Source organism: Vidua chalybeata, chromosome 2 (genome assembly GCF_026979565.1).
Source record: "Vidua chalybeata isolate OUT-0048 chromosome 2, bVidCha1 merged haplotype, whole genome shotgun sequence".
In the NCBI taxonomy this organism is placed as follows: domain Eukaryota; kingdom Metazoa; phylum Chordata; class Aves; order Passeriformes; family Viduidae; genus Vidua; species Vidua chalybeata.
The window spans coordinates 86,885,657-86,897,991 of NC_071531.1; the positions used below are offsets into that span (position 1 = coordinate 86,885,657).

Sequence of the window (12,335 nt, forward strand, 5' to 3'; positions counted from 1 at the left end):
GCTGGTACCTGCAGCTGAAACCGAGGTGTATGCAATTACTGTCAAAGCAAAAATATTTGCATTCGTTTAAGCACCCCAAGGGGAACTCATAAATGGTCTCTGGGGTGAGATCTATCACCAGTTTTCAGAAATATGCATCTTCTGAAATTGTGGTGAGCCTTTTCCAAGCTTGTTAAATACCTTCAGAAGCCTGCTCACCAGCTAAGACTTTTTTCCTACTGTATGGTACTACTAAAAGTATTTTTCAGTGACATTAGAGGAAAAGGGGAAAAAAATCAGTGTGCCTGTCTCTGAGGGGTAATTTAATGTATGGTCCAGGCTCAGGGATCCATTGTTGACACAAGCAATACTTTACAAATTACAATTTTCACAAGTATCCAAAATAGGAAGACAAATTTCAGATAAAATATCTTCATACTGACATTTTCTGATAACTTTCCAACAAATTGAAATCCATGGTGGTTCCCTAGGCATAATTTACCAGAATATATCAGACAGGAATTTTAGGCTGCATGCTAGGCTGAGGTGTTAACAGCTTCATATTCTTACTGCATTCCCCTATCTTCCATATGGCCAGTACCAGTACTTCCTTGCTGCCTCACAGCTTCATTTGAAAAACTGTCTGGTGCTGGAAAGAAGCAAAAATGTGGAAGACAATGAAGTGGGGGGAAAATTGAGGTATTAAAAATACCCCTTCTGTTCCCGGCAGCATGTAATAATATTTATTTATGTGCTTGTGTGTGAACAATATATTAGAAAATACTTCACAGGTAGTTGTGCAGGCACAGAGCTAGTCAGATACAGGTGATTAAATTTGACTGATTTGTCATACACAGTTTATGTAGCTTTCTTTACAGTTGCCTACATATATTTTTTCTTACTATTTTCTCTCCTTCTTTAGTCCTCCTGCTCTTTCGTGCTGTGTCCTGGCCTCAGGGACCATCCCTTGGGCTGTTCTGCACTCACCCAGAACTGGTCTCCTAATCCTCTTCACTTTGCCTGCAATCCTGCTGTTTTTTCCCCACACCGCTCTGCTCGCCAGCAGTCACAGTTTCAAAAATGGTCTCTATTTTCTCTTCCAAAATGTTCAGATATATTAGACCCAATAGCACTTACCTCTACTCTACTCAAGCCTGGGCTTTTATATTACTGGGGGAGGAGTATTTATTTATTTATGCTTTTAATATCACAGGCAGAGAATAAAATCATTAAAATACCTCAATTTTCTTAGAATATCCTCCTCATAAGCCTGCAGTGGTTGCAAAGTGAGACAAAAGCTAGATAGCAAACTAAGGATGTTTTTTAATTTACTTTCCCTAATTACCAGCCACAGGTGCTGTGAGTCATGAATCAGGGAAAAGGGAGCAGCTCATGGTAGAGGAACACACAGAGCTTCACCAGGAAAATGTCTGGAAGTGCTGTGCAAAGTGACAGGAAAAGGAGTTGGTGGGAAAAGTAGAAAAGAAAGATGAGGAGTGTGGTTCATGGAGAAACCAAGGATCTGTGAATGCAGGAGGAAGGAAGGAACACATTGTCAGTGTAAATAAACAGTAGGTGACACAGGCAGTTCAGGATACAGTAGACAATGTGGTGGGCAGGACAGTGTTAGCAAAGGATGGAGAACGTGATGGAGCTCAACCAGTGGTTCTGGGACTATACACAGCCTGCCATGAGCATCTATCTGGCCTTGGGCCTGTTTCTTGCCACAGTTTTTCCCAGGCACAGCTGAGTGAGTTGGCAGTACCAGTGGTCCTGGGAAGCTTCAGGTCTATCGTGTGCCTGCAGTGCCCACGTTTGGTGGAAGCAGGTACATCATGCACGTGAGCAGGCACTCCCACGCTTCTCAAAGCCTGCACTGCAGCAGCATCTGATCTTGGGTTATAAACTACAGCCAGGCTGATTCCCCAAAAGGTTACTTAGCCATTTATCATCTGTAAAATTCATTTCCTTGCTCAGAAACAGTCTTGATCAATTGAAATCAAAACCCTTTCTGCTGAATTAATGGAGCTCTATGTATTTTATTTCTTTTCTGCTAGCAAATTATCACTAGTGGAATAACCAGGACACTATGCATTTCTTTGGTAATCCTGAAAGCTACCAACAAGTCCTGAACTAAGTTCTTACCTTCTTAAGAAGCTTAAGAATACTTCTTTTCATTGTATGAATTTAAAAAGAACAAACCCTGAGCTTTTTTAGCAGCTCCAGTTTAAATGGCAGGGCTTTGTCCTCTCATAAATGAGAATAAGAAACTCCACTTGAAAGAAATGCAGCACCTGAAGCTTAACTGATAACTGTGCTGTTACTATTTGAGATTCATTATTCAGAATATGAGAGTGCAGACCCACAATATCCCTTCATGATAGTACAGAGGACTACAGAAATGAGGGAGCTTCCAGGGAGTTCAGCTGTTCTCCAAAGATTTGTATTGCTCTGTAAAAGAGGATGTCTCCTACCTCCATTCTCTGCTGTTAAAAGGTCACCTCTAGCCTCCCCATTTATTGTTCCCTTTAAGGGACAATCTTTCAAAATTCAGAAAGACAGTTCAGAAGGCTGCCCTGTGTGAACCACCTGTGGTTTAGTGATCTGATTAATTAGTTCATGATTGAAGACAAAAGTGAGTTCCTCAAGTCATTTGAGTGTTTTTGAAAGTATTACCTCAGATACTAACTGTATGCCATCATTTCATGTGGTGCATGGGAAGGTACTGAAACACAGTTTCTGCCACTTTGCTCCATTGTTTTTATAAAGTGTGAGTGGACAGAAGCTGTGCTAATGGAGATCTTGTCCAGTCTCTGCTGGCAGCCCTCAGGAGAAAACGGTGGCCCGTGTTTTTTCAGTCAGCTGATGAGACTGACCTTACACTTAATTAATGTCTCAGCCATGAGTGGGTAATGAAAATGCTCCTAAAATATATTCATGATTGCATTTTTAAAATCCTTGTCTGCCAGAATTCTATATTTGTTTCAGAATCACTCAGTATTGTGATCTAAATGTTATAATTGCCCATTTGTTGTCCTGAACACAGCTAGCTCAGAACTTCATTAATCCATTTTAAAGCACTCTGATTTTGCTGATGTTGTTGGCTCAAGATCCAGCCTGAGGCTCTTAAAAAATGGCCCTTCCAACAGCAAGTGATTGATGACAGGATAGGAGGAAATGAATAAGAAGCCAAGAGAGGAGGTAGAAGGGCTGAGAACATGATGAAAAGTTAGAAAACCAGTGTCCCTGTGCCCAGGTCAGGCTGTGCCAACACTGACTTCAGCACATGGGTGAAGAACAGGGTCTCCTGTGCTGTCACACAGCAGTTTTGCACTATGGCTATGTGGGGCAAATTCTTCTCCATAGATAAAGGGTAATTTTAGTTATTATTTCTCATATATTATCCTTACATGAACTTGAGGCAGTTGGATCCTCTTTATATATAGCAAGAGAGATTCTCAGCAGCTGTACACTGGAAAAAACTACACTGATTTTCACAAACTGTGCCAGTTTACTCTAGCTGAAGATTTAGCCCAACTTTAGTAATTCAGGAATCACTAAGCAATTGAACAAGACCCAAATCTATAGTAATTTTCCACTGCCATTTTAAGTATACAATACTGAACTTAATGGGAAATTTAATTATAAATGCTGAATTTATCCCCTGTATGTGACTTCAGTACATTCCTCTTGTTCACATACAGCAAACCATATTTTTTTTTTTTTTTTGTTTCTGTCCCCTTTAATATCAGTGGCACTATTCACCAACTGATTGTGTAAGTAATCCAGTAACAAGTTGTAGTCTCTGACTACAGTAGTTGTAGTCTCTGTGACTGACAGTCACATCAAAATAAGTGACTTGCTGTGAGAGCCAAGCTGATCTGGACATGCATCTCCCATAAGAGCTGTTGAAAATCTACTGAAAATGAAACAAAGAAACAAAAGCCTAAAATACATTACTATTCATAACACCTGCAATCATTTACTGTGATTGCAAAGAGGTGTATATATGCTGTGAATCTGGAAAACATAAGCAAAACATCTTCCTTTTCCACTCTGCAGTGCCTCAGTCTGGGCTTCTTATATTGGACCTTGTACATTTCCCATCACAGCTGACTGATTTGAATTAGGACAGAAAACCTGTTTTGAAGGTGTAAAATATTTTAAAATCTTTTAATATATAATTTTAAGTTTTTTTCTCAGAATGCTTTGCCATCATCACAGCTGGTACTGTCTGAGGGCAGATGTGAAGGAAATGTCACAGAGCCTTGTCAAGGCAGGCAACAAGGAGAGGGGCCAAGGACAGGCTTTCTTGAACTTCAGCAGGGTCTTCACTCAGAAAGTTTTCCACTAAAATTTGTGGAGAGGAGAAACAAGGGTCTGGCATCAGTCACATCACTACTGCATCCCAGTGAAAAATGGGAACTTCCTCTACTGACCATTGCCATTGAGATGGCTTAGACACTGAGGACAGCATGGCAATTTAATGTGTGAAATTGATTTTTTTTTCCCGAAGGAAAACCTGAGAGCTTCCTTGCAGAGACAATGCAGGAAGGATAACATTAAAGGAACTACAGTTAGAAAAAAGAAAAAATTGTCAGCCTGTTTCAGGCTTTAAATGCCTAAAGTGTTAGTGCTGAAAAAAAAAAAAGAAGGAAAGGCTATGTTTTCTGACTTGTTCCCACTTTGCTGGTGGCCTTGATAGTTCATATCTATTCCTAGTTATCAGTTTGATCAGTTTAATCTGCAACAATTCCATAGGCTTCTGATTTTCCAAGGGAGAACAGTACCTGTATGGCCCCTTACCTTTGTCATAACCAGCACTGTTACACTGATAGAATTCAGGAGCATGGGAATGTGGCTCAGTGCCAGTGCATGACATGTTACAGATGACAGCTATTCAAATAATATTAATTATTTTGTGCTTGTACTAGAAGCCAGCAGAGGATCATGTTGACAGGCAACTTGCCAGCACCCCAAGCCCACTCATTTCACAGCTGTGGGACTCTCATGTTCCACTGTCAACCTGCACAGCCTGCTGCCAGAAGCCTTAAGGCAAAATTTAAGTTTTAAAACTGGAAAAGAGCAAAAATTGGGCATTTTTGTTTCTAGAAACAGAGTATTGCATATGAATTAAATGTGTGGGATTTGGAAAGTGGATGAAGCTTTTCCTTTACTTAGAGTAATCACTTGAGAGTTCCTGGGAAATCCTCTCATCCAACTGTGGCTGTCAAAAATTTCTCCAAGGCACCAAGGCTTCCTCAGCAGTAAATGAAGAGACAGGCATCTCAACATCATCCTTTGTTAATATTGGTATCAAAGCCCACCACTTGGAGGTATCTACCTTTCCCATTAACTGCAGGGAGGTGTGGACAGAGAGACAAAGCATGGAGCATAATTTAAGGGTGCAAATACTGAGATGAGGTGAATCCCCCCACTTTAGGTACATATGGAAAGAGTAAACAGAATGTATGAAGAGGCAGGGTCCCTAGAGCTAAGAATAGCATACAAGAGTCAGAGCTGTTACTTGTGTATTAAATAGCTATAGATAAACATGCACAAATATATTAATACAAAAGCATTTGGGAATTTCCAGTTAAATCGGTTATAGAGTGCAATAAGCCCCTTTCCTCTTCAATGCAAACTATTTTAGTAGGTTCAGTTACACTATACTAATTCATGTTTGCACTGTTTATTTATTTATTAAGCCTTGAATCCATAAGTTAATGTTTAAGTAATGAATTAATTATGGCATATTATGGGAGATACATTTTCCCATAGAAATCTGCTGGCACACACAGTATCATGACATTTAACATCACTAGAAGGCTATCTATCACATGCCATTTGATGTTTATCTCCCTGCTTCTCTGATATATATTGTATTTGCATGCACACCTGCACATAAATAGATATCCATATGCCTACCACATAATTCCATTAAGAATTGGGCAATGATTTGAAGTGGAAAGTACTTAAAATAAAGTCTGTTAATAATTTAATATGTTTTTAAAACATATAGTGATAGATCTGCATGAAGTGGGGCATTACCATAATACTCTGAGATTATTCAATGAGTTTAAGCAACTTCACTGTAAACCCATAGCATTTCAACATTTTGAGGCATGGGATTAGGTTTCATTTCAATATTAAACTCTGTTACATCACCCACAGCAAATACCACCAGTAAAAATAACTATTCCAAGCAGAAATTTATCACCAGCCTGGGACCCTTGAAATATTGACACGAATATGTGAGATTTAAGGAAATACTTTGAATTTTAAAATAATATTGACATGGGAAATTAAAATGGAAGACTAGCTGTCCTTCTTAGCTGAGGATAAGGGGATCTTTGCAGCTCTCCCCCCAAGTTCTTTGCATGCAGGCCTCCTATTACAGGGCTGTGCCAAATGGTTATGGGCAGCACACTGCAGGAAGCATCTTCTTTTCTTGCCAGGATAATTTTGAGGGCAGTAAATGAAATACCTATGGCCAAATCATATTATTAGTTTGTACGCGTGCAAACTAAAAATAGTTTGAAAGCAAGGAACACAAATTAATGTTTCTTAAGTCGCATATGCAGTTGTCTTACATATATCTCTGAAGGGTATGTTGTTAATATGTGTAAGCCAATAGTTTTGGGTTCACAGTAATTGCATACTATTTATTTACAAATCTTCCCCAGCAGTATGTGCCTGTTACCTAAAGCGATGGAGCAGGTCCCGGTCATATGTCTGTCTCTAAACCTGGGCCAACAGTACATGACATAGCACCCACTGTGGCCTCTGCTCTGTCACTTTGCAATGCGATTCTATGTAGTTTTACTTGAATAACATAAAATAACATATATAATGTTATTTATGTTATTTTCCACGTGAAGAACTCCTGTAAACCTTGCCGTTTTGAAACTCAGTGAGGCAGGCGTCTTAGACAAGCTGAAAAACAAATGGTGGTACGATAAAGGTGAATGTGGACCCAAGGACTCTGGAAGTAAGGTCAGTCGCTACAGTTCGGGACCTAACTATCGTGTTCACAAAGCAGTAGAGGAAGTAATAAACAAAATGACATAGAAATAAAATAAGCAGCTGTAGACACAGAATGAATCAACTTTGGCCCATCTTGATGGCAGCCACACTTTAATTTAAGGAAGCACTATTGCATTTTAAAGTCTTCAGTGATATAAATCAACAAACATCATCCCACATATTCAGAGCATCTCTTGAAGAAATACAAAGCAGATTTTTGGGTTTGGAAGAGGCAGGCTAGATTAGCTGTTTCCTTCTTGCCTGGAGGGTATGGACTTTTCCCATTGACTGCTTAGGAAATGTCCCTTCACAAGTTCTTTAGGAGCTGGCCTGCTTTAGCAGTTTTCTGAGAAGAAGAAATGCTGGCAGAAAGGATTGCCTTTCATTGCTGGCCAGGAAGGTGATGTCTTGCAGCCTTTGAGGATGTCCCTGGCTCCTTGAGGGCCAAGGAAAACTCAACTTTAAAGCTGAAAACTTGAACTTTGAAGTGAAAGGCTTCAGTAATTAATAGTTTCTGCAGTTTCCAGTGTTTATCTTAGTCCATACCCAAACAGGAATCCTGGCAGTTCCAGAGAACTGACAGCTCCTTCTCTTTGTGGAGACAGACCCAGAAACGGGTATTTTCTGATGGCTGGGAAACACCACAGTCAGTGCCAGCCCTGTATTTGAGGAGTCTGACATTTCTTCACAGTACCTGACTCCATGTCAGCCTCTGCAGCCACAGCTAAAAGGAAATAATGACAGGCACTGACTGCTTGATGCCTGCATGTTCCGAGACTTACCTTGACAAAATTAATGTGGGAAACAAGCTTTCAATACATTTTGCTTTTTCTGGCAAGTGCTTTGAAAAAAAAATGAGTGAAAATCATTTAAGTGGGTGACAAAGTACCTGTAAATAACAGCTGAGAAAGCCTCAACCCATCACCTACATCAGGGCAGGTCTTTCTCATTCCTGCCTCCTCCTTGTTTGCAAGCACCATGGTTAGCAATTGCCACCAGAGGAACAGCCATCTCCAAGATACTTAGGCTCTTCCTAGCAAGCTAAAAAGGCACAAAGCAGAGCCCAGCTATAAACCCCAATCATCTCTGTACATCCATGGGAACCTTTACTGTGCTAATCTACTGATTGCACAATGAATAGTGCCTCTTTAAATTAAACATCCAAATTTTTTGCAGTCTTCATAAGTTAAAATGTCATAGAGATTACAATCAGAAGTTAAATACTCTCCTTACTTTAGTTAAAGATTATATAGTCTGCATAAGAATAAAGCTTTATAAGTATTTTAAGGCACACAATGTAGCATATGAAGTCAATCCTGAGAGAGTTCCTTGAGAACTATGCTGAAAAAGCACATGGATTTCAAGTAAAAAAAATGTGGTTCATAACTAAGCAGTGAAGTATAGAGAAATGCAGAATAGTTATTTACTACAATACACCCAAGAAGGTGATTCTAAAATGATGAATATTTAATAATTTGCTAAAGAAAATCCTCATTTTTATCTAAATTATGAAAAATGTGTTAAATTGCATAAATTGATATTTAGAAGTATACTGCTACTGAGCTTAGTAGTCCATGGGCATGTTCCAGAACTGTATCTATAGTAAAATAAAACCAAAATACAATAATAGGTAAGAGGCAAATATATCACAATGTGTATGGTACAGTGTGCACTTTCAAAGGAAGTGTTTGTTCAAAGAAAGAACTTAAGCCTCATATGTTATTTTTGCCTGTCATTGAAGTATCAGAAGCTCAGTCTGGATCTTTTAAATTAACAGCAATGCCTATCACAAGTACAATTACTGGTTTTTGTAAAGATCAAGCAGAGTCTTGTCTGACATAAAGCAGATTTCAGGATTCCTAGGCTTCTGAAGAGCTTTACATAAATGCAGTTTCGTATCAGTGCTGAAATGTCCCCTAAATAGACCTAGACATGTCATTGCTTAATTCTCCATGTAATGGAAGTAATGCTTTGCAGTAAGCAAGCAATGACATCCTGATATGTTGGCAATATACTAGAATATTTTTTTTATGCCAACCAGGAAAACTAGTTGCTTAAAATATATTTTATAGATCCAGATAGGTCAAATTTTGCTAAAGTATGTGAACAACTGTCATTAAATTTCAGCTAAACATTGTTACTTGTCTATTTCTAACGTTTTAATGTGTGTTTTGTGCTTCTTGGGATCCATTTTCCAGGGTTAACTGTGTCACTTCTGTTTTCCCAGGACAAGACGAGTGCCTTGAGTCTCAGCAACGTTGCTGGAGTCTTCTACATTCTGGTTGGAGGCTTGGGCTTGGCAATGCTGGTGGCTTTGATAGAGTTCTGTTACAAGTCCAGGGCAGAGGCGAAACGAATGAAGGTGGCAAAGAGTGCACAGACTTTTAACCCAACTTCCTCGCAGAATACCCAGAATTTAGCAACATATAGAGAAGGTTACAACGTATATGGAACCGAAAGTATTAAAATTTAGGGGTAGGACTTAGGGCCTACTACAGCGAGTGGGTGATGCATCTTGTAACGCAGTGTTGTGACATGTCTGTCTAGTGGTGCTTGCTTCTGAACAGAGCTTTATATTTTGGAATACTTCAGTGCAAAGTGGTTCAGTTCTTTTGGCTGCAGATGTACAGCATATTATTCTATGTTGCTAATAGACATCTGCATTGCAAGGAATTTTTAACATGAAAAATACATTTTGAACAACTCAAAGTTGTCAAATCAGTTGAGAGATGACAACTATTTTAAATAAGAAAGTATATATCCTGAGGGCCAGATTTTAAGTACTTGATTGGAAAGTGTATTTTCCGAAAGGTTTGCACTCTACTAGTGACAAATTGCTGCAAGCCTGTATTATTCAATATTGGCCCTATCTGTAACCAAGATTTAGGATAGGCAACATCACTGAACCATAGTTAACCTAATGGAAGAAAAGGCACTGTTACAAGAAGTCTAAATGTTGTTTTACCTTCTCTCCCTCCTCCCCTCCCTGTTCCTTCACCCTCCCTTTGATACATGTTTTATGCTAATTGTGTGGCTATTTTTTTTTTTTTTCTCCCCACAATATCCTGCTTCAGGTCAACTTTTGCCCACTGTAATAGTCACAAAGAGTCACTAAGCAGTGGATAGAACTTGATTATCATCCTCAGCTTTCAGTAACAAACCCCCCTACCTAGGTCAAGACTAGTGTATTTTAGACATTCATGCAGTGATTTTGGAGGCTGAAGCACTGATGCTGCCGAGCTGCATCCTGCATAGCTCCCCTGAGTAGGTGTGCAGGGATGGTTTACTAATGTACTTGCTCTCATCCATACAGTGAGTATCTTGCCAACTAATCATTAGACAAATCAACTCCATGACCTTTGGAAATGGCATGCAGCAGCAAATTGAGCTTCTAAATATAACTTTTACGTAGCTCCCAAGCTATGCTGGTTGCTTTATAAGTGAATGTGCAGCTAGCACCCTACCCGGTCATGCTAGAGCTCCCTTGCCCTTACAAATAGCAAGCCACATGTCTCCTCTGTTAACAACTTTCTTCAGCTACATTTTCCTGAGCCATCCATATATAGTGGAAGTAGAAAACACAAATTTCGGGAAATGAGACAAATAATATAGTACTTATGTCGCCACCTAGAAGAAAAAAAAAAAAAACTTGTAGGAAACAATTGGAGATGCACTTATTATTTTTTATTTATTATTTATATAGCGCTGGAGTAGACGGCGCTGTACAGTAGGTGAAGTGTGCCAGACACATAACAGGTCCCTGTCCCGAGGAGCTTACAGCCTAAAGGCACAGCCCGTACAGTACCGAACCATACAGTACAGAGCAAACACAGAGTGAGCAGAGAATGCTGTTTGAGCATGATAGCTGGAGCGCTGCGAGGAATAGGTGGGTTCTCGGGGCGCGAGGGAGGGGGCTGGCTGGGAAACTGTCCCCTACACACTGTTCTGTGGGATTTTCTTTTCTTCCTTGTTCTAGAAAGAGTCATGACTGGGTATATTCTAATTGTCACAGAGCTGCCAATTTCCCCACGTTAAAAAAAAACCAAACTGTCAGCTATGCACTTTGTTCATAGAGAAAATGTGAGGCACCCTATGTGCCAAGGGTACTCCAAGAGTATAGACCAGTGTTCATTACTGTGAACTGGAAAACAGGACTTCCAGATGCCAATATTAATCTCCCAAGTCCACTCCCTACTGTCAGTAATAAGGGTCTTAAAAAGAAGTCATCCTGTGCACATCCTTGTGCAAAATGCAAGTGAGGGTGCTTTTTTCCTTTAAATTCTTTAGTGATGTGCTCATAACTGAGAGTGTCCCCAGGCTAGTATAAAAGTAAGAATCCCAGAAAACATATTCATTATCAAGTTTACAGAGTGCAGTGTATTTAAATACAGTCTTTAAAAAAGCAAACAAAAAAATTAAGCTTTCATTCAAAGACTGACCTGACCCAAACTGGCTGAGCATGCTAAACATGGCATGACTTGACAATCCCCACAGTTGCCAACCAGCTCTGTTATTCCATTGCAACAGACACTGATTATACTTGCAGGATTTTTTTTTTGTTTTAGTGTTTTCTTATAATAAAAAAATAGAGCTAACTGGGTTTTGTATTTAAAGGAAAGATCATAAATACCTTACTGTAAAATCTGGATTTCTGTAGGACTTGTAACACAGGGTTTAATTCCTATTGGAAAAATATACTTTAAACAATACAAAAAAAGATACGAAAATGTTGCATTTTATTTTACTGAAAATTCATTTTTAGGTCAGTCAAAACTTCTGATAATTAACAATTTAGGGTTCAGACATTTAAAATTCAAAAAAAATCACTAGGATTTTTAACAAATATTTACAGACTTCTGAAATTCTTTCTGCTTATTTGGCAGAAAAAATTATTTTGGCAATATTTACATGAAATTGAGAAATTTCAAGTGAACTTCTTATAAAAATGCTTATGCTCATATGTGGGAGACTGCCAAGGCCCAGTCATCCTCTCCTGAGCAATTCTCACACTGGCAGTGAGAATTGCCTGTGTGCCACACTGCACAGGGGGACTATGCCATCTGTTCATACACGTGCTAGTCATAAACCCCTGTTTAGCTGGCAGCATTACAGAGCCCACGATGATGGCTGCACATATTTCTGCAGAAATATGTCTGTCTTACACATTTTGAAAACTTTGATATCTTTTTTTTGTTTTGTTTTTTTTATCCAAGGAGTAAAGAGATCGTATTGGAACTAAAACTCACTAATATGGAAAGTTGCCTGGTGGTTCTAACCTGCATGAGTAACCAACACATCTGACTTTTTAAGCTAACATAAAATAGTTTTAA

The 12,335-nt window shown here is 39.1% G+C and overlaps 1 protein-coding gene across 4 annotated transcripts in view; it reads left to right on the top strand.

The window, feature by feature from the left end:
- Positions 1 to 12,335, top strand: part of GRIA4 (glutamate ionotropic receptor AMPA type subunit 4) — a 211,865-nt gene that overhangs the window by 194,785 nt on the left and 4,745 nt on the right. Inside the window, exons 14-15 of one of the 4 annotated variants that reach the window (XM_053934311.1) lie at positions 6,861 to 6,975; positions 9,233 to 9,367. In XM_053934311.1, the coding sequence (XP_053790286.1) occupies positions 6,861 to 6,975; positions 9,233 to 9,367 (250 nt within the window). Of the gene's footprint in view, positions 1 to 6,860; positions 6,976 to 9,232; positions 9,481 to 12,335 lie in introns of all 4 variants that reach the window. The other 3 variants (XM_053934313.1, XM_053934314.1, XM_053934312.1) reach the window with 3 other exon arrangements.